The sequence below is a fragment of the Glycine max genome, chromosome 2, assembly GCF_000004515.6.
Source record: "Glycine max cultivar Williams 82 chromosome 2, Glycine_max_v4.0, whole genome shotgun sequence".
NCBI classification, from domain to species: domain Eukaryota; kingdom Viridiplantae; phylum Streptophyta; class Magnoliopsida; order Fabales; family Fabaceae; genus Glycine; species Glycine max.
Window position 1 is genome coordinate 42,769,668 of NC_016089.4, and position 24,334 is coordinate 42,794,001.

The 24,334-nt window shown below is 29.3% G+C and overlaps 1 protein-coding gene across 2 annotated transcripts; it reads left to right on the forward strand.

Moving 5' to 3' along the window:
* Window positions 1–16,230: 16,230 nt before the first annotated feature.
* On the forward strand, window positions 16,231–22,763 carry LOC100792281 (WAT1-related protein At5g64700). Of its 2 annotated transcripts, XM_006575327.4 has the most exons (8): window positions 16,232–16,550; window positions 16,862–17,097; window positions 18,111–18,173; window positions 20,552–20,668; window positions 20,761–20,992; window positions 21,285–21,443; window positions 21,668–21,819; window positions 22,210–22,760. In XM_006575327.4, exons 1-8 carry the CDS (start codon window positions 16,548–16,550, stop codon window positions 22,427–22,429), a joined length of 1,182 nt encoding a protein of 393 aa, XP_006575390.1. In that variant the 5' UTR covers window positions 16,232–16,547; the 3' UTR covers window positions 22,430–22,760. The 2 variants fall into 2 exon arrangements, with proteins under 2 accessions (XP_014624582.1, XP_006575390.1); XM_014769096.3 differs by lacking the exon at window positions 18,111–18,173 and having other exon boundaries at window positions 16,231–16,550; window positions 22,210–22,763.
* Window positions 22,764–24,334: the final 1,571 nt, after the last annotated feature.

Genomic DNA, 24,334 nt, shown 5'->3' on the forward strand with positions numbered 1-24,334 from the left:
AACATTTAAAAAAATTAATTTAATGAAATATTTTGTTAAACAAAGCATAAAAATACGAGAAGCTAGTTTTAATACTTTCTTAATTCAAAAAATGAAAATAAAAGCAATAAATACTAAAAGAATTCTACAAATGTTATTTCATAAACAAATTTTCATAAACAAAGCATAAAAAAAGAACTCTACAAATACTTACACTTATAGATCCTCTTTCTTTTTTTTAGACCACATGCATTATTTATCACAAGTAAATTTTTTAAGTTAAATAAGATCATACAATAATGAATCATATAATTTTTCTTTCAAATATTTAATGTAACAATATATTTAAAACATGAATTCAAGACAATGTAAGAAAATATCCTCAATCCAATCAAAGGTGGACCATCTCTTCAAAAGGTGGAGACAATGCAAGAAAATCTCTTCGAAAGAATTATCACAAACCGACCAAGGAACACATTCTCAAACTTAGGTCACTTGTTTACGACATCGGGTGTAATTCAGCATATCAAATGTGGACCATCTCGTAACATAAATAAATGGAATTGTGACCTTACAGCTAATACTAAAGGAAATAATTTTTATACTCTGATTAAAGTTTTTATGCTATCATTATCAACCCATTAAAAACCATTATAAGTGTGAATTCTAAAATAATTATTACATAAGTTAATAATTTAATTGTATACTCCTTCAACACCTTAATAATGGTCGTCTAAAAAATGTTATTTTATATTTTTAATATAATATTAATTATTTTTTTATTTATATCTGTTTATAATAGTAATTATAAACAAAGAACCTATAAATAAATTAATGTTGAAACATCAATAATAATCTTTCTTAGATGTCTACTTTTGTAACTGCTTCCTTAAATTCTTGCTAAAATAATCTTGTGAAACAAAAATGTAATGAAGAAAAAAGATTACATTTTTCATTAATACATTATCATATATTATCTCATTAAAAATCTTTTCAATCAAATTCTATGGGACAACACCGTAACAAAGAGAAAAGATTATAAAACATATTTACTTCTTTTCTCCTTGGAAATAATTATCTTTAAGACGTTGAAGGTTCATCTTGTGTATTAATTACTCAAATGTTTTAATTAACACTAATTTTGTGAAAAGATTGACTAATTTCTCAAATGAATGAACTTGTTGAATATATGTAATGTCATTTTTTTAAAAATCATGAGTGAAAAAAATTGGTAAAATATTTTTTTCTATCTCTTTTAATATATTTTTATTTCAAATAAGCACAAAATAGACTTTCTACATCGGTTATCGACACCTTTCAAATTTAAACACAAACAAAGACGGGTTCATAAAAACCGCTTTTATTTTACATTATTCAAAAATGGTTTTATGAAACCGACTTTAAAATGATATCATATTTATCAAAATGCCTTCGGACATTAAATAATGACGTTTTTAAGTAACCGATGTTGAACACACGGTGTAGATAGTAGCAGCTTTTTTAGTAGTAAAGCAATACATACTATATTATCTTTATGTAGTTATTGTGGACGAACATTTTTTTATAAAAATAAATTATAAAATTAAATCACACATTGAATCTTGTATATCTTAATCAAATATATATTAAATTTTTATCAATAAATATTAATTTATTAATTTTTATCAATAGAGAATTCGAACATATGAACTTTTTTTTCCTCCCTTCTTTCTTAATTTCATCAGCAAGTTAATTTTATATTTCCTAAATATATTCTTAACTTCTATAGTGTAACGCTAGAATTTCTATTGATTTAATTAATGACCTAACTGTTTTGATTTTTTTCCACTTATTATCATAAAACTAAAAACTAGTGTACTGTCACACTCACATGTAAACAAATATTTTATTTGCAAATAAAACATCACTCATTTTGTATTGGGCAACTATACCATTTGCCGTAACTCGGATGAAAACGAAAGCAAAACCATAATATTTAAGATATATAGTTAGATCAAACAAGTTGTAAAACGTGTCTAAGGAATATTATTCACTGTGATATGTGCATGATAACAATTGAGAAAAACAATTGTGGATCAAATTAACAAAGAAGCAGAACACCGTCTGCTTATTATTTTATGGTATCTGATTGGTTGGTGTAGTCAATAATCAATATAATTAATTGATGAATTAGGAGAATAGAAGATGTGATAGAGAATTCAACTATAAAACCTTCTCAAATGAATCCATGCGGTTGCGGTTTGTCACGACACTTGTATTATAGAAATTTGCAAACAAGCTAATAGAGATGTGTTATGACCACAATTGTGGTCACAACATTTTTTAAAACCTTCACAAAATCTACTTGTTCAACGAGGTGTCTTTCTCTGTTACAGTTTTTTTTTTATGTCATTTTGATTTCCTTTCAATATAGTAAGATGTATGAAATGCAACGAGAATGTTGATTCGCTTTTTCAGTCTTTTTTTTTTCTTCCTGTTGACTTTTATGGTTCTAGGGAAACGTGCTTCTACCATAATTCAATGATGATGTCAGTTGCAAATTTAATACTTATAACATTTATTACTTTCAATTTCACATTTTAAAAAAATTAATCAATTATATCAGCTAATCATTCTTTATGTTATTTAAACACTTAATTTGAACGATTTTTTTTTCATTTCTTCCTTCAAATTAAATATTTTATTTTATTTATTTCTTCGTCCAAATGAATATATATAAATATTAAATCCTAAGAAATCAAATTATAATTATTAATTTTCTTAGGCCGGTGATAATTACTTACCGTGAACAAAATTAATCATTGAACCAATTAAAAAACATTTGTGTTTTTTCACCTAGAACAAAAAACATTATATATGATAGTTAAACTTGTGTTTAAAAATTATAAATAAATAAAGTGTGATTAGAATTTTTTTACTTTTGATATTATATATATGTAAATATAAATAAGCACTTATGAGATATTGTCTCATTTTAAAAACTTTAAAGATAAATAAATCACAAATAGCTTATTAAATTTTATAAGCACTTGTCAAGATATATTCAAGTAAAACTAACTTATTAAATTTTAAACACTTATAACATAAATGTAGTTACTTTAGCTCTTCATTTTATTACATGGCAGTGAAGCAATCAATTAAACACTTCTGTAAGACTATAAATGATGATGATGATGATGTAAAAACCATCAATATAAGAATTAAGATGATTGTTAGGCAAAGGACAAACCTTAGCCATGGGATTAGTGTCGAATAAGTCACGGGCCCAACCCAATCGTCTAGGAATGATATGGAAACTGACTTGTTGGATATAGTTTAATTTTAAAATTGTATCATATCATGGTGGTTTTGGGTGTAATTCATACATGACTATAAGTGTTGAATGCTTTTTGATTTTATCATTTTCTATTAAAAAAAATATCATTTTCATGTGTGATCAAGAAATAATGGTTTTATTTTGTTTTCTGGCCGCGTATATTAAATTATTTTCAAAACTTCGGTATTCATGCATGCTATAATTTGTGTCACTAACTTTATATCTTATAGATTTCAGTCAGACTCTTTGATAGTTAAGGGGCAAGTACAGTGGTCACACAAAGGAATCAAATACTATCAAGTGATCAATTAACTGACATGAAATCATTTTAGTTTTATTAATGATCTTAAATTCAAATTTGAGTTTTTGAGTATATTGCATTAAATATTCTTGAGAGTTTTTTGTTCATAATAATATACACATAATTATTATTTTTATGGAGAATATTTGTGTTATCTAACAAAAATAACATACAAAGGAAACAAATGATAACATTAACACTGAAGTTTTGAAAATAATTCTGAACACGGGGTCACAAAACAAAAATGAAACTTCTAGGTAAAGCCATTCTACAAAATGTATTTTAATCTTTGCACAAGATTATTTTATATAATTCATAAATTTAAAAAGCACTCAAGATTCTAGTCCTCCTAAAAAAACCAAAAACAATGCTAGAGATCATGTATAAAAATTGAAAACCAATTTATGAATTGCACCTAAAAACATCATGATACCATTTGAAAACTAAACTATGTCCAACAAGTCAGCTTCCATGTCACTCCTAGACGGTAACGAGCCCATGACTTGTTGGGCACTAATCTCATGCACAATATTTGGATAGAAAACACATGTCATTTTTATTTTTGAATCTGTAATTAGTTGATAAATGTATTTTTAAAAGATAAAAATATAAAATATAGTTTCTAAAAGTGTAAAAAGAGCAATAAGTATATACGACCGTTAACTTTTATCAGTTATCGTTAATAACATAACCTATGTAGTATAGAGGGACGAATTTGTCACTGAAATAATTGTCAACGTGGTCATTTCTAATTACCAACATAGGCACATATTTGTCATATAATATTTTCTAGACTTTTTGTCTTCCCATCTCTAATTGATAAATAACCACTTTTGTCTCTGAATGTGTAATTCGGTGACAAATGTGTCTCTGAAAGATGAAAATACAAAGTTAATTTTCGAAAGTGTAAAATATGCAACAAATATATCTTTTTATTAACTTTCGTCTGTCACCGTTAATAAAATAATCAATATTCGAAGAAGTCAAATATGAGATATATTAATCTTTTATTTATAATAGATCGTGACTAATTATTATAATTTGGAAAAATTTGTAATGATTGGTACAATGCTACAATGATTATTTTGGTAAACTAGTACAATGTTTATTTTGGATAATTTTATATTGTGATAAACAAATTTTAGTTGATAATCAATATTATCATTATTATTATGTTTGTATTAAATTATGTTTGTCAATATATTTTTTAAGTGATTATTGTAATGTTATACTTGTAGCGATAAAAAATAACAAAAATTTATTCTAAAATTATATTTTACCCTTAAATGAAACGAAATTTTCGATTTAATAAATTAGTCCAATAAAAATATAGTGATATTTAGGTCCAATAAAAAATTATTGACGTTTTCATCCAATAATGATAACTTATTAACATTTTGGTCCAGTGGAACGTACTGGCGTTTAGGTAAAAAAAAATTACTGACATTTTATTCTAATAAAAAATATTGATATTTTCGTTCAACAAAAAATTAGTGACATTTATGTCCAAAAATGGTATCTTACTGACATTTTCGTCCAATCTAGTTAGCATGATCACGTTGACAATCATTTTAATGACAAATTCGTCCCTCTGTACCATGTAGGCTATCTTATTAACGGTGACGGACAAAAGTTATTGGTAGGATATATTTGTCACACTTTTTACACTTTTGGGAACCTAATTTTTTATTTTCGTCTTTCGGGAACGCATTTATCAACAAATTATACATCTAGGAACAAAAATGACTATTTATCCAAAAGACATTTATGCATGTACACTACTAGAAAAGCAACATTCTACGACTACAGTACGACGTCGGTGGTTGGAGGACCGTCGTAGAATACACGCAGTGACATTTTTGTAAATACCACGACATGAACGATGACGTTTTTGGAAAAAATCGAAGTGGTATTTGATGCGGTTCATTAAACGACAGCGTTTCAGTAAAAAACATTGTCGTATTTGAATACACGCATTCAATACAACGACGTTTCTCAATACATCACCGTCGTTGTTACTATTTTTTAAATTATTTTTCATCTCTGAAAAAATTGTGGCGCCATTACCTTGCTTCTTTTCGTTGTGCCCTTCATCCATAGTCGCGTAACCTAGTTCATCTCAAAAAAAGTTTTTTGGTTCTTTGTGTTACCTAGCCTCCGTCGTGGGCTTCCGCATTTCGTGGGTTGTGCATAACGTGTCCAGCCTAGGTTGTTGGTGAGGTAAGTAAAGTTTGTTAATGATTTGGTTGTCATTTTTTATTAGTAGCTCGGTCACTTAATAAAGTTTTATAAATGCTCTACTTTGAGGCTGGCGTTGTGATTGTTAAGTCAAAGACAAAGAAAAAAATCAATAGAAAAATTAGAACAAGACAACGAAAATGGCAACTTGATGCAGAGCCCTCATGTTGGTTTAAAAATTATTAATAAATTAATTTTGCTACGTGATTTTGTAGTTAAAATACATAATGTAGATGTGGGAAGATCATTTTAAATGGTTTGGACAGACATGTCGTGCAGTTCCTGCATTGCATTGAAAAATAGCGTTGTAGAGGTTGATGCATGTAATTATTTTGTGTGTGTGTACACTAGTAAAATCCTACCTCTTGTTAGAATAAGCACAACTTAGTTTTGAATGTTTGGAATAGAACCAAGGAAAGTTCAAAAGATAAAAGGCTTTGCCATTTTAAAATTTTCGAGGATTCTGCTTCCCGTGATTGAACATAATGTTGAAAAATGATAGGTGATGAGTACATGTATATATGTTTTAAGACTATTTTCAAAGGCATCTCTGCAAATTTATAGTTGACCTCCAACTGTAGGGTCTGTTGGACTAACTTGTGCATAAGCAACACGAAAATATAGATAAAAACAGTAAAATAAACCATGCTCGTTTGAATTGGTAGTAATTGGTTGTATTAATTTGAGATGCCATCTCCTTAATCCTTACTTGATTTTCTATTCCTTTGTTGTTAATATGGTTAGACTCAGACATTATTGTATAGCAAATTCATGCATTTTGATATTAAAAAAAACTTTTTCTGAAAGAAAAATGAAAAAGAACTTTGACATGACAAAGCTCATATTAATTTGAACAACTGCATAGCAACAGTTTAATCCTTTTAAGTGCAACTGACTAGATCAATGATGTATTTTCTTATAATGTGTAGCACTATAGTGGAATAGCAGAGTGGGACGACATTAGGTTGCTGTGGAATTCAAATAACAGCCATAATAGCAGTTTTTTGCTTGTTATACCGACCCTACTCCCTACCATGATATAGGGTTCAAAACCCATTTTAACCCTTGAAACAATGTTGACATCATGACTTGTTCTTATTGCTCCTACATTGATGGTGACTGTGTGTGTCAACTTGTTTATTATGAATTTCTTAAATTTTTTTGTTTCTGTTTTCAAGTATTTATATATGTAGTATAAATTGTTCACTTTGTATTATAACATTTAAAATAACAATCATCCTGCTTTCTACTATTCCATTATAGCATTTTCAGAGTTGGCTGCTACTTGCTGCTATTGCTATCTGAGATTGATAATTAGATTGTAAATATGCTCATTATTTTATTTTTCTCTCATCTGCATCAATTACTAAATTGAACCACTTCAGTTCAACACTAACTAATATATGGATATGTTGTCATTAACCTTATTCCCTCGTTGTATTATGTTTCAGGAACAAGTACTTGTGGAACAACTTATTAGGAAGTCTAGGATACAAGTATGTACATGATTCCACTTGCAATTTTCAACTTACAATAGATGTGAAGTTTTTGTTTAAATATCGATTTGTATTGAAGTTTTTGTTTGAAAATTTGTTTCTTAAATGTAAGTTTGTAATCAGACTTTGTATGAAATCTTCAGCCCAATGCAAAGAGTTTTTTTAAGTTGAACATATCTTTCCTTGGCTTTAGAAGGTCATATTAAGGACATATCTTTCCATTCTCATGGTAAAGGAACCCAGGCAACACCCTCCGGGATTGATAACAAGAAAACCCGTCAATGAAGGTCATATTTTGGAACGCTAGGGGGGTCCAAAACCTTGACACAAGGTTGTATATAGAGAAGTTGTGCAATACTCATTCTCCAGACATTTTGCTTATTGTTGAACCCATGACTGAGTTATCAAAAGTTTCTTCATATCTTTGGCAGAAGCTACACTTAAAGCCGTTTGCCACCAATTCCATATCCTCCCTCACCTAATCTTTGGTGTTTTTGCAAGGATAATATAGATATAAATGTCACTTGTTGCCCTAAGCAATTTGTGGCTTTCTATGTCACAATTAATCAAATCTTTAATTCATTCTGCAGCAGTTTACACCTCAACATCTTATGTTTTTCGCAAAGATCTTAGGGAGCACCTACCTAACCTTCAAGACTCTCTGAAAGGCCCATGGAGCTACATTGGGGACTTTAATGTTGTCCTATGTTCTCATGGAAAAAGAAGAGGTTGTCTACCATCCCAAAGATCTTGCAATGATTTTAGGTTCTGAACAGATATTTGCAATCTCACTCACCTTCAAACAGTAGGTGTGCCTTTTACTTGGTCTAATGGTAGAAGGGGTCAAAATGCTATTGATATCTGATTAGATAGAACTGTTTGCAATGCTGAATTCCTAGATTGTTGGGACTCTTTCTTATAGCACTCTTCATAAGCTTTCTCCATGCAACATACTTTATGGCAAGAAAAGTCCAGAGTGTAGTGGCATACTTGTGGGGATAGAAACATGGCTTTTTTTTTTTTTTTTCCATAAAATGGCAGCCATTAAAAGGAAAACTCAGAAAATAGTGCCCCTGGACCAGAAGGCTATGAAGGTTTCTTCTATCAGTCTTTTTGGGACATCATTGCCAATGATGTTTTATGATTCCACTCTTACTTTCTTTCAACAAAATTGAGTTCTTCCTTCTTTAAACTCTAATAAGTTTGTTCTCATTCTAAAATTTAGAAGTCATAAGAACATATCTTTCCTTGTTTGGATAACTCATCAAAGTTTGGTATTTAAGTAGGAGACTAAGCTCTTTTAAATTGAGCTTGTCTCTAAATTGAATAGGTAACGATGTCTTCATTTATTAATCTAAAGTGCATCATGAACTTTATCTACTTAAATTTAAGGGTGTGTACATCCTTATTTGTTCACTAAGAGACAAACTTTAGAGGGGGTTTCTACTGTAACGAAGCTATAGAGATTTCAAAGATGGAACAGGCTTTCTTCACCCCTCGATGACAGAAACATAAAGTCCATGGGAAGTTCTTAAGTTAGGCTTAGCAACTATAAAAAAGAAACAGCCAGTATTAAGTAGGGGATTATTATCTATTGGTCTGGCTTTGCACTTGTCTCTAAGCTAGCTTATGTTCAAGCCCATGAGGCTACTCTATGTTTGACATAAGTTACCAATTAACAAGTTAGGGGCAATGATGATATAACAAAGTTTTCCTTCTCTGCCCTAAAGAAGCTCCACCACTGACCCATAGTGTTTCAAAACAGTAAATGATGACCATAAGATTTCTTCCATCAACTTCTAAGTTGTTGTACTTATTGTCTATGTAGCATGAATTAGATTCGTGTGCATGCGTGTTTCAAACCTGCCTATGTAAAATTAGATTCGCTTTGGTTAGCATTACCATGACAGCACCACAAAATTGAGCTGACAAATCTGATTTTTCATTGCTGTTTCAGGCTTTTAGATAATTCAAATTCTCCTCCTGCTAACCAATACCATACTAACAAGAATCAAGGGGTATTTTGATTTTGTTCTTTTTGCTAATGTAGATCAGACCACTTGTTGAGGCTTTGAGGATGAGCTTTGGTGCAACGGTTGTGGCCATGTGATTTGGAGATCACGTTTTCAAATTTTGGAAGCAGTGTCTCTGCTTGCAGACGTAAGATTCCATATGTACCCTCCCCAGACCACAGTTGGTGGAGCCTTGTGCACTAGGTTGCCTTCTTTATTAGGAGAATATTTATGTATGTCAATTGAAATTTAACATTATATTAGGAGAATTTTCCCTATGACCTGCCTGATGAAAATTATTACATAACTGGTCCCAAGCCCTAATAAAAAAGAAAAGGTTTGTGTTATGCAATTGACAACAAACACAAAATTTTGACAAATCTGTTTGACTCGATAGAGGCGATATGATTGTGTTAATGCTAGGTTTATCATAAAGCACATAGGTGTTTGATCCATGTAACCAATCCACTCAGTGGAAAAAGACTTTAGTAGGTTTTGTTGTTGTATTAGTTTATTAGGAAAATGGGGGTAACAAGGATCAAATCTGCGAGTGTGACCACTTAAGCTATTACGTGAAAAAACACGTAAATAGTCTAAGGCAATGATCCATTTGCCCTACTTTTGTTATGCATTTCTTTTTGGTATTCCAAGTGTAGCATTTGAGTCTTTTAATGCTAATAGCATATTAATGCTGATTGCTGAGTCTCTACTACTCTATTCTTCTCACATGTTTTTTTCCTGGTTGCCATGATATCTGCCCTCTACTGCTAAACATGAATAATAATGGCTTTGTAAATGAGATTAAATGATTTTTTCTAGCACTTAATATAATTTGTTTTTGGTCTAATGTGCTTAGGTAGAACTCTATACGGACTATGATCCAAAGATGTTGCTACCTTTTCTCCGTAGCAGTCAACACTACACCCTTGAGAAGGTGATGAACCAATTACAAACTTTGACAGTTATATGTAGTTATGTACAACATGCTTGTGAATCAAATTCTCATATTTTTTTTTTCAGGCTTACGAAATTTGCATTAAAAGAGACCTATTGAGGGAGCAAGTCTTCATCCTAGGAAGGATGGGAAACTCGAAGCAAGCCCTAGCTGTTATTATAAACAAATTGGGGGATGTAGAGGAGGTACATTATTTTTTTTCAATTGAATTGGTTTTTGGTTTCAACAAACATCTAACTTGTGAATGAGAACTCTGGTGATTTTAAGTTTGAAGCAGTCATAATTTTTTGCAGGCCGTAGAGTTTGTCACTATGCAGCATGATGATGAACTTTGGGAAGAATTAATCAAGCAATGTCTTCACAAACCTAAAATGGTATAATCATAATAACAATTTTTTTTTTATGGATGAATGTGAAATCAATGTGTTAGAATAAAATGCTTTATTGAACATATATGACGTGTTAGATTTAAGCTTGTGTATAATGAGTAGGATTAGTTATTACTCGTTAACCATGTAAAGATTAGCTCCTTTTTGTATTTAATGCTTTATATAGCTTTTAATATAAAAGGATAACCTAATGCGAGAAAAAAAATTATGGACATATTTTTGTTTATTTTTATTCAAAAGTTGTAAACCTTCTACACTAAAATTTATTTTTATTGATCTAATTTTTACAACTGTGTTTTAGAAACCAAAAAAAGAAGAGAGAAATAACTGGCCCAGTATTCTAATATTTACATACCTGCTCTTTCTCAAGCTGTTTTTAACTTGATTCTTGTAATTAACTGGTTGGTGAATGCTTAATTATTTTGGCTTTATGTGCAAGATTTAGATACATAACTACTTCATAGACGGGTTCTGTTGTAGAAGTAAATTATCACTCATTGTTACGAGTATAGACAAGGTAAATTATTTTGGTAATACTTATCATTGATACTTGACGATAATAATTTTGAAATATTTATCTTTATACTTAGGTTTTAGTTAATTTAATATTATATAATTATATTTATTGATTATTAGTGATATAGATAATTTTGTAATTATAAATAATGATTATTAATTAACCTAAAATTTATTTGCAGGTTAATTTCCTTTTTACGTTGGTACTGACGTAAACACCGATACTTTCTAAGATGATGTTTATGCCAACACCGTCTTTAAAAGTAGATATTTCTAGATCGGTACTTACACGAGCACCGACTTAGAAAGTACATATTTCTACGTCGGTGCCTACGCCAACACCAATTTTGAAAGGATGTATTTCTACATCGGTGTTAAAGCTAACACCGACTTAGAAGGCCTACTCTCTATGTCGGTATGTACGTGAGCACCAATATTGAAAGGATGTATTTCTACATCGGTGCTAAAGCTAACACCAACTTAGAAGGCCTACTCTCTACGTCGGTGTGTATGTGAGCATCGTTTTTAAAATCCATCTTTCAAAGACGGTCATGACGTAAGCAACGACTTTAAAAACACATTTTCTAAGTCGTTGCTGGCGTCACCACCGTATTCGAAAATTATCTTTCTAAGACGGTGGTTGCGTAAGATCTGACTTAGAAAGCACTGTATTTCTACAATAGTCAATTGTCGAAACTTTTTACTTTCAATGACGTTACATTTAAAAACGATTGACCACCGTCTTTGAATGCTGATTTTGACCGATGTAGAAAGTCTGTTTTCTAGTAGTGATACTTGTGGGGGCCATTCTTGTTTTTATTTTCTATTTTTTAGCTTTTAAATTAAAATTGATATACTTTGATAAATGCAAAAAGATATAGGTAAAACATGAGGCCATGAGAGGAAGTAGTTATTATTTGATTTGAATGTAATATTAAATTTAAATTAAACTAAATTAATATTTTACAATTTGGTTTCGTATGGTGTGGCATTTTTTAATTTATTAATTAACTTATTAATGAAATACTATAAAATCTAATGATTATTGTGTTGTATTATTTCAGAAAAAATATATCTTCTATATTATTTAATTTTATTGTTTAATAATGCTGACAAGCCTTTTTTTTACAATAAAAAAGTGTTCATACCACCTCTTATTTAGTATTATTCTTAAGAAAACAAAATATTAAGCCTTTTATAAAATGAAGTAAATTATTAATCACAAGTTATCACTGATACAAAAAAACAATTCTATTCATTTTAGATTGGATGAGTTTTCAATGTAAGATCTCAATTTGAATGAATCAACCTTCCAATCTATTATATTTTATTATAAGGTTACACACGGTGTATTTATAGCCATTGGGGTGAGTTCAGTTGCGTAATAAGATGTTGTTTGTTACAATATATACTCAGCAGCATATAGAGAGAACTCGAGGTAATAGTGTCTAGCTAACACAAGAAAGGTGTGAGAGAGAACTCGAGGTAATAGTGTCTAACACAAGAAAGGTGTGAGACATAGACATAAAAATATCTAAGATGTTGTTAAAACTAAAAAGATAAACACAAAATGAATGTCTGGCATGTTAGTCACTGCATGAAACATGTGATGTGCATCTTAGATAGCTTCTCTCGGAAATATTGGTATCTTGAACCTTGGGCTACCAAAATACTTTCTCAATTTCAACTTTGTAACTTATGTCTAGACTCTCTCTCCAACGTCTCACATTTAGTCTTCAATGGGTTGTTGTTTGTCTTCATTACATTATTTGAAGTTGAGCGTTCCCTAGTGTATTAGACGCTAAGTCCAGTGAATCGTGTTTTGTTTTATTTTCTTACAAAATAAAAGAAATTTCTGAATATATGGGTATAATTAAAACTATATTAATTATTTATTTGTTTTATAATTTTTATAATTCCTTTTCTTTTTATTTATAAGTGAAATCATACACTACCAAACACGTGGTGGATCAATTGAGGTGTGTTTGTTCTAGCATAACAGGGGTTTCCAATTTGAATTTTAAATATACATCTGTCTCGTGTGAAACCTATCTTTCTTTAAGACAAAAAAAAGTAAAATCATGCACATATTTTCTCTTTTTTTTAAAAAAAACTTAAAAGTAATATATTAAAAGTACTTTCCTTTTCTTGTGCTTAGTTATAAGACTTCTTTTAAAAATTTATTTGTTCCTTTTTATAAGATCTTTCCAAATTTTTAAATACATTGATTATTTTTTTCTTTGTATATCCTTATTTAATTATTTTTTCTCTAAATATCAACAAGAACAAGTGGATAAAAAGATGAGAAAATGATAATTTTAGAATGATAATAAAAATAAATGATACATTTTATGATTAATTAAATTAACTAATTTTTTTAAGAAACATGAATTAATTTTGTTATAATTCATTATTGTCTACATGTTTTCTTTAGTATAATTTATTTACTTCCTTCCATACATTTATATCTTTCGTTAAAATTAATTGAATATTCTTTTATAATTTATTTTTTATTATACCTTATTCTTAAAATTATATTTGTTTAATTTTTTTTATTGTATTATTATTTATTTTAAATATAAATTCTATTTTAACTAATTAATATAAACTTACACTCAATATAAATGGTCCCGTGTATTGCACAAGTAAAAGAGCTAGTTATTATGCTATAAACAGATAGAAACAAAATACAACCAAAAAAATAAAATAAACGGAGAAATATATTGTGTCATTTAGATAAGTCTAAGTAGAATTGACCATTGTTGATGATGAGTTATGGTCAATATTTTATGGACTGCATATGGCAGCCGACTTGAAGTTAGAGGAGCTTCGTGTGGAAACTGATTCTCTATCTCTGCGAAATTACTTATAAGTTATAATACTTGTCTTTTGGGGGTGCAGGAAGCAAAATAGGAGGTGTAGGAATTAAAAGACCCAATCTTGTGGTTGTGGCATTAGTGGCCTTAATTGATCTCTTGGGCTTTGGGGGCATAAAAAACTGCAAATAGTTATTTTGGCAGTTAGGAGGGGCTAAGGAGGTTCAAATATTCTCTTAACATTAAATGGTTAAGATATTATATAAGATATAGTTATATATTTGTATTATAAATTATAGTTTTATTTTAAATAATTAGATGTTGATACATGGTAACATGCATTCCAACTATATGTGTTTTTCTTCTTCTTTCACTCCTTTGTATATTATAGGCTGCTGAGGATTTCGTTTTACATTTTAAAATGGGTCCAATAAGTAAACCTTGGAGTTGCAGAGATTTGCGAATACATCGCCATTGTTGCATTTAATTTGATAAATCTTCAAAACAATTAAAGTCACCATCATCGAATCAATTCAACGTATTCAGATTATTCGGCTCTTTGAAAGGGCACACTAGATAAGAGATTTATAAAAGGCAATGATCAAATAAAGGGACAGAGTTGTCATGGTACTGGAAGAAATCTTAAGGTTTTGGAGCTGAGCTAATAGTTAAATGAGTTTGAGAGAATAATATATATGGGAGAGAGGGTGAGAGAGAGAATAAATTTCACGAGGAGAAAAAAATCTGAGATTAGTGAAAGTCTAAGGACTTGTTATTCAGTTAAAACTCTCAGTGGTTTGCTGTCGTATTAAACATATATAACATATTTATTTGAAAATAATATTGAAAAGTTGCGTAGGATGATAAAGAAAACTTATGAGTGTTTTGAGGAAAACTGTTTCGTACCCTTTAACTTTTTTTATTTGAGAAAATGATAAAGCTTGAAAACTATACCACAACTTAGAGCAATAAATGAAGTTTTTTTTACATCCTAGATTTGTCTATCAATTAATTGTCATGTTAAAATTTTTGTCTCTATTCTTATGTTTTAAGTAGTCCGTTATATTTTAATAAATAATTTATAATTTTATCCGCTTGTCTTAATAAAATATTTTCACACACTTAAAAATCTTTTGAAAATTAGAACACTTTTTTTCTTTGCTCAGCCGAATTAGCTCATTAGTTTGACAGAAATTTAAATTCAGGAGGACCATGGAATGTCTTAAAGAGGTGCATGCATGTCGTACCGTCTATGGCATTGTAAATATATTAGGCTCATAAAATGATATTTTGCTTAATTTGAGCCCAGCCTATATCATGGAAGTGATACTTAATATAGTTATGCAGATTAGTGGATATTGACCTACTCGCATACATGTACAAAATCCACTTATAAGAAGTTAATGGGTATAATCTTGAGTCCAATAAGATTCGTGTTGGTAAATTTCAATTTCAAATTACAAAATGCATGACACCCTTAATTTGAGAGACATTTTTACATGTTGCCCTAATAAAATTATATACAAGAAACATTGCAACAACAAAGAAAGATAGAATTCAAACCGTTTAACCCCCCAAACCCCAGCCTTAAAGAGTAAGCTATCTCATGCAAATGCTTCCTACTTAGATTTTTTTGAATAAATTTTAGTACAATATGAATACATGATGTGAATGAACCCTCACCATATATAGTGGTTGCAATTGTGCATTAACTTTTTTTTTTGTTTGATAGTGGAGCGTCTGATGACCGACATTTCATATTTAATATATCTTCACTATCACGCTAGTCACTAGTTTATGCATATCAGAATCCGTTAAAGATTAAAGGTTTTTAACTCAGTTGATTGAATATAATAAATATTGTAAGTTTGATATCATGTTCAATTTCTATGAATAATAAAAAATAAAGAGTCTAGTAAAGTATTTGAGTCTTTTTCTAAAGTGTGTGTTCTTTATCGTGAATAGATAAAAGTTCAACCGAATTCTTTTTGTCTTATATGTCTACTATCGTGTTAATCGTTAGATTGACGCGTAATATAATTTACTAAAGTATTTTGAGTCTCTAACGTTAGAATTCTTTAAAGTGTATTTTCTCGTGAATAGATACGATTCAAACATTTGTGTTGTTTTAACATGAAAATTTCATGTCGTCATTCACTTGTTAAATAAGAAGAGTACCAAAAAAAAAAAAAGGAGGTAAGTCGTGCTTGTTATCGCTAGAATGCTAGCACCATTTGTTTTCATCATCTTTCTTAACTTACCATGGTTTCTTCACACTTGAACATTATCACAAGAAATTTGTTCAAGTATTGACACTTCCTTATATAGAAGATATTAACTCTCCTAGCATTCGAACACGGCACCAAGTAACCTTCAATTACCTCACGAAATGTCCCAACCCAACTATTTAATACAAAGCATATTATTACTATTATTATCATATATATCACAAATGGCATACAGCACAACATGTAACGGTGACAACATGGGAGAAGCCATTAGCAAGTTGACACAGAGTTTCCTAACACAATGGTTTTGCTCTATTGTGTGGCATCTGTCACCATGTTCATTTCCCTTAGAAGTTTCCAAATTAGCTTTCTTCATTAATTTCCGCACTTCATTTTTTTTTTAATTTCACTAGTATTTGCTATTATGTGTTTCATAATTCACATAGTTACATAACTTGCCGATAGCCAAAACCGTTTCTTCATTTCTTCTAACACACGCTTTTGTTAAGTAGTGTATATATATATTTATGTCTCTTGTAGTAAGAGATAATTTATAGATCGAGCGAGTTCAACACCTTATTAATTTGTTTTGTTTCTTTCTTTTGATTTCCTTAGAGGGAGGGAAAGAGTGACACAAACAAAGCAATGGAGGAGAAGAAGAGAGGTTTCAAAGAATGGTTCACATCATCCCAAGTTCTATTGGGTATGATACTAGTACAAATTTTTCTTACTGGGTTGCAGTTACTATCAAGGATCATATTGGTTCGTGGCTTTTTCATCTTTTCCCTCATTGTATATCGTCACCTTGTTGCTGCTATTTGTGTTGCCCCCTTTGCATTCTACTTTGAAAGGTTTGTTTTTCATTCTAGTTATTATTTGTTCCTTATAAAACTTGTTTCTCTCTTACTCAAGGTTTTAAGAAATGTTTTATGTGTGACCGTGATTTTGGCCTCATTGTTAAGATTTCTAAATTGACTGTAATTGCAATCGCATCCATTATATTTATTCATAATTTCATTCAATATCAAGAAATATGATGAAATTACAATCTAGTATATATGTAATCTAATACTCATGTGAAACTTGGTTGTTTTCTGACATTATATTTGGCATTTTTTTTTAATTTAAAAGTTATTTAGAATTAAAATTCATAAGAGTTTTAAAAATAAAAAGAATTTTTTATGATTCTGATTTTTTCAAATTAAAAAAGAAGATTAGAAAGATAGCAAAGAGTGTAAGTGAGAGGAACTATTAAAAAGATTGAGAAGGAGAGACAAGAGAATTGTAGGAGAGAGAGATCACAATAAGAGAGAAGTTCAAGAGAGAATAAGGAAAGAGAGTGAAAAGGTGAAGACAAAGGGAAAAAGAGAAAAGATAATAGGGAGAGTGTATGTGGAAAGAATAGAAGCTGGATTTTTAAAAGTTAATTTTACCTAATTTTATTAAAAAAATACTTTTTTCTTCATAAAAAATAAGTTACTCGGTTTTTAAAACCTTTTAGAAAGTGTTTGATTCATTTTTTGTTTTTAAAAAAAAGAAAAATTCAAAATAAACTGAGTCAAATTATCTTTGTTGATGTTATATTCTCATGTTAATTCTTCTAATACTTTATAATAATATTAAATTGTTTTTTTGTTAACATTTTGAAGGTGATTTTATGTAGTTTTCATATAATAAATCTTCTTTTCTAATAATTTTCCTTTAATTAGTTGCTTAAAACTAACTCTAAAGACTCAAGTTAACAAACTAAATAAAAATATAAATAAATTAATATCTTAACAAATTAAAAATATATTTTATTCTTTTAATCACTCTTTGATTGTGGATGCTTTCACTTGCAAATGATTCTGAATTGTGAATGCAGAGGCCGCACAAAGAAATATACTTTGAAAGTTTGGTTTTGGCTCTTTGTTAACGCATTGACAGGGTACGCATTCTTTACTTCTTAAAAATTGGATTAATCAAATATACAAACATTTATTAATAAATGACACAATGCACTTTTGATCTTAGAAAAATCTATAAAACTAAGTGTCTTAAAGTAAAAAGATTTTACAAAAAAAAGAGTGAGAGAAACACTTTTCATGCATTCTTGTACTTCAAACTGCAATTTTTAAATTTTAATAAAAAATTATTTACTAACTTTTTCTTAACTAGTATCCTTAAAACATTTCTTAAAGATTATTATTTTTAAATATCGGATTGAAAATGAATTTTTTGAAATGTAACTTGTGAGATTATGTTTGACATGACTATATATAACATGCAAGTATTCAAACTTGAATGAATGTCCATTGTTGTCTCTTGAATATCCACCAATAATTAATAAAACAATTATTTGACATGTGAATATGTTGTTTATTTTTGAAGTTTATTTCTAATTAACACCATTTTTCTAAATATACAAATTAATGAAGAAGTGTGATAGAGTAAGGTTGGTTTACCTCTAGTTTTTAGGTCTTCGATTGCAACTAGGGATGGAAATGAGTCAGGTTGCCTATTAAGGGCCTTTGGCCCGGCTTGGCTTATTTATTATAAAAGTCAAGTTCAAACTTTTTGAAAAGCCTATTTAAATAAAAAAGTCAGACTCAAGCTTAAAAAAAAACATGTTAGGTTTGACATTAAGACTTGCTTATATATTAAAACTTGTCTTGATTCTTATTTCTTATTTATTTTAGTATTTGACATTAAGACTAGATTACCGAATGGAACTTATGGTATTTTACTTGCTTATTTGATTTAGAATATTTTCTTAAATACTTAAAGTGTTTCGATTATAATTCTTACTTGAGTCATTATGATTAATGAATTTTAATCTCATATTAGAATGCTCTAATTAATTTTAACTTGTTTTTGTTTCACACACAAATTAAAAGGGAAGTATGTGTCTTTCTTTATATTAAATTTTAAAAAGTACTATATGAATTCTCAAAATTTCACGATATAGTTATTAGATTTCCTTCATATATAATATTTATTGTAAAATAAATTTTTTAATAATCTCGTAAGTCAAGCCAGACTTTTAAATAGGCCATATCAAGCCTAAAAAAAGCCTATGACTTTATATTTTTAATTCAGATCAAGGCCAGACTTAAACAAGCCTGATCTGACCTGTTTTCATCCCTAATTGCAACCAATCAATCGTTCATTAAATATAATGAATGTGAGCTTGTGGTTTAAAAGTTGGTGCCACTTTCAACTTGGCAAAATTTGGATACTACAAAAAGAAAAAAAATATTAATTGAAAATAAAATTTTGTAGCTAGTGACCCTGTTTGGTTTGACTATCAAATTTTATATATTTTTTATGGAACTTTACATAGATTTGTGTCCAAAATTATACCATTTTTTTAAAGTACCATCTACACTTATTAGTAAATCTATTCATTGTTACGATGAGAACAACAAATAAATGTTATTTTTTTAGATGGTAAGGTAAAATAGATAATATTTGAGACAATTCAGCCATAACATTATACATGCAACCAAAATACGTCCATTTTATTGTTGATGGTAATAGGTATTTGTAGCTCTTCCCCGCCACAAAAACAGAAGGAATTCTACTCATTCTATCTCAAATTACACAATCCATTATACTTTTATTTCTCGTAAAAAAATTATACTTTTATTTATTGGTATCTCACCTATATATTCAAATAAATTCACATTTATATTTTAATTTTTTTAATAAAAATATTTTTTCATAATTTGTGTAATTAATATTTTTTAAAGAATGTAAATTAGTACCTTAAAAGATAAATAATATGAGATGAAAGGAGTATATATAAAGATATTATTTCTCCCTCTTAATGGTTATCACACAAGTTCTTTTTTCCAAATGAATTGTGCCACTATGAAATTTCATACTAAAATTAATGAAGCTTATAATTTCATGGTCTATATGTTTAATAGTTGTGTTTATCATTTTCTTTCAATTATGCCTATATATATATAGAAACTAAGTCCTTTCTCCCAAACCACCTTGCAAATGTATAATATTGATTGATTGACCGACAAGAACAACATCATATGAGTTAAGTATTTTATCTTCATTTTACATTCAATAATCAAATAAACAAAGGTGTTTCATACTTGATAAATAATTTGAATTACAAGAAATTATAATTGCAATATATCATAGGCATCATGACATTCCTTATCTTGAAAGGCTTAAACCATGTCAACACACAGATACTCTGTTCCTTTTTTACTATAAATTTACAAGTTCTATAAAGTGGATATTTATACTAATTGATGGCTTGTCATTATGATTTTTTAACAATGTGATGATATCAAATTAATACAGGATGGTTCTGGCTCAAGGATTATTCTATTATGGTTTGAGAGATACTTCTGCCACTTACTCTGTCAATTTTCTCAACTTGGTTCCTATATCCACCTTCTTTACCTCTATCATATTTAGGTATCTAGACTATACCAGTTTAGATGTATAAATCTGAAAAAATATTCCCTAGCATTATTGCATAGCTAACACTAGTTGATGAATCAATGCAGATGGGAGAAATTGGGTCTGCACACTTGGGCGGGTAGAGCTAAGTGTGGAGGGGCAATTTTGTGTGTTGGGGGAGCATTAGCTACCAGTCTTTACAAAGGGAAGGAATTTTATCTTGGTCATCATAGTCATCATGTTCAAATTGTTGTTGCGGCACACAAAACTCACATGCTTCGGGGCACTTTCCTTTTGATTTGCAGTTGCTTCTCATACACAACATGGTTTATTGTTCAAGTAGGTATCCTATTGTTTTATAACTTGCTTGAATTATCTTATCATTTTCATGTATAAGAGCATCTTAACAGAGAAACTTATATAACAATTAACAAAGTCATGATGAATTGTGTTAACTTATATCATATCAACCATCCAATATGAGTATAAGACGAGTCGATTAACCCTTTTCAGTTTACTGTCATAACTCTCTTTGCTAATAATTTTCTTCAGTTTTGTTAGAAAAAAAGGTTTTCGTGTGATTATTAATTTATTATCCTTCTCAAATGAATATTTTCAATTTAATAAACAGGTCCAATTGCTTAAAGTATTTCCACTAAGGTATACAGGAACAATGCTAGCATGCATTTTGGCAGCAATTCAAGGAGGAATAATAGGTATTTGCATAGATTCCAGAAAAGCTGCTTGGAGATTAGAGTGGAATTTACAATTGGTCACTATATTGTACTCGGTAAGATACTCTGAATACCAAATAAATTTTACTACTAAGAAATTATGATTTAAATTAATCATTTGCTTTATCAACAAATTGAAATGGATAAAATCATGAATCAAGATGTAGCTTAGTTTCTAAATTTGAAATTCATCATGTGATTTAATTTGACATGAACTTTGAAAGAGGAACATGCACACTTTGAAGTAATTATTAACAAGTGTTTTTTTTTTTTTGTGTAGGGAGCACTAGCTACAGCTGCTACATTCAGCCTACTATCTTGGGTAATTACAATCAAAGGACCAAGTTATCCCCCAATGTTCAATCCCCTAGGTCTTATTTTTGTGGCCTTTTCAGAAGCTATCATACTTGGCGAACCATTAACCGTTGGAATGTATGAATATTTCTCCTACTAGACATTATGTCAATTTCAATGTTACTTTATATTCTTACCTTATCTAGGTATTCAGCTACCATCACACAATCACTTGGTCATCTTCATTAGGAAGAGACCATTTAATCTAAAGTAGATTGTCTTTTCTAAACTTATATCCAATTCCTTGAATTTTTTGGCATTGTTTTCTAATTAGAATTGAAGTTTCATCTAAAGTAGATTTACAAAGTTTGATCTATATGTTACAAAGTTGAAACACCAATTCTGATTAAAAATAATACTTAATGTTCCTAAGAAATTAAATCTAAATTTTGTCCTTCTCAACAATATAGCTTTGATATTTCCTTATGATACATGTAGAAAAAGTACTAATCTAATATCTATGTGCAGGTTGCTAGGCATGATTTTGATCATGGTAGGATTATACTTCTTTTTGTGGGGCAAAAACAATGAGACTAAACGCATGGTTCAACAACCAATTGTATCAATTGCAGAAGTATCAAACGTGACTGATTTGTCTACTGGGGCAGAATCAGTGGCCACAATAGTGCCAAATTCTTCACCTACAAATTCAGTAATTCTAGAACTTGAAAAGTCTGACAAAAACTAAAAAAAATAAATAATCCTTTGAATGTATGAGAGCTAAAGTTCAAGGCAGAGATTAGAAAAGTGCAATATTTTTTAACCATAGTATGTGAAAGGTACAACACAATGTTTAAATTTAAAGGATTGTGTTGTAAAATTGATAGTTAGCTTTGGCCTTCATCACAAAGTGGATAAAATAGACTAAAATGCTTGACATATAAATTACCCTACTAAAATGCTTGAATTATGATTTTCTGTACTTAAGCCATTTTCCCAACATTTTTTCATACAATATAACAATACTTTAGCCACCTGAAAAAAAAAAAGTTAAGCGGGAAAATCAAATTTCCTATTTTTTTGTTGTTAATTTTTTGTTATTTAAATTTAGATCACATACATATTTGGATTAATGACAAATGACTTTTTTAATAGGGTCGTGATTTTTTTTATGTAAATCTGCGTGTTAGTAATTCAAAGATAACCCTACAGAGGTTGAATCAAGAAACTTCTGCTTGAAAGTGTCTCTATACATGTTTTTTATTTGGTAGACTAGGTAGGCGACCACAAATGTCATCATATTTGAATTAAAAATAGACGCTAAACGTAAACGTAGAATAATAACGCCGTAGTAAATTTTTAGTATCCAAAACCTTCTCAATGTCAGTAAGAAAAAATTATAGAACTAGTATGCCTCTTAAATCTTCCACTATAATAATAATGAGAATACAAAAATATAATAATGTAACTTCAATTTATGAACATGACACTCACTAATTGGCTCACTAATTTTTTCTCTTAAAAACTCTTGGCTCTCTCTCACAATTTTGACAACGAATGTGAGGATGCTCTAATTTGATGCATCATGAGTGAAGAAGGGAGAAGATGTGTTTATAGAATTATCCTCCCACAAAAAATTAATTAAATGCCCTCAACAATCAATAACTTGTTTCTATAAATTGTCAATTTTTAATACACCGAAAATTGTGCATTGGAAGGATGACTTTGCACGTTTTTAAATCATGCATCCTCAGTGCATAAAATTCTTTAACTGCATCCACACTCTGGATCAACCCTTGAGTTAAATAGGGTTTTTGTCAGACAAATCCCAAAAATCAAAATCAACACATTTTATTTTCATTTCTTTTTTGTTCCCTCATTCACTAAACTCAAACATTTGTCTTCTCACATAAAAAAACCTCCAAACCCCCTTTATTCTTCCATTACGCTGTTACTTTGTACCTGTGAGTGCGATTTTTGAGTGCATCCTGCTAAAACTTTTCATCGGGTTCGAACTTCACGAATTCCCCGTACACTTTGTCGTGTACATTGATGGTATAACTTTTAATTGATTTAGGGTTTTGGTTTTCATTTTGCTTCAACACGTTTCGTTCATGGGACCAACCCTTGAGTTAAATAGGATCATGAAAGTTTCAATAAATTCAGATTAATCAGTTTTGAAAGTTGTCCTCCACTCCACTCAAAGCTGGCGAATCTTCCTCTCTTCCTCTCTCAATTCATGTATTTCCAAATACATAATGCGAATATGATTATATTTTGTTTTATTAACACACACTGTATAAGAACCAATGTTTTGGTAACCGAACCTGTGATTGAATAGGTGAAAATACTGATTTAAGACTTAATGGTCCAAGTGATTGAATCGGTTTTAATATTTTAATATAATATTATAGTAATATTGAATAAAAATAACATAATATATATAAATTGATAATAATAAAAAATAAACTTCACTTAAAAATATCATACTTATAATATTTTTTTAAAAAAACAAGACAATATTATTTTAAAATTATTTTTAAAAAAATAATTTTAAACAAAATCAATAATCCATTGAATTTTATTGATTTTTGATCAGTTTAATGACTTTAAGTTAATTTAATTAATTTTTAGAAAGTATTGAACTAAACAC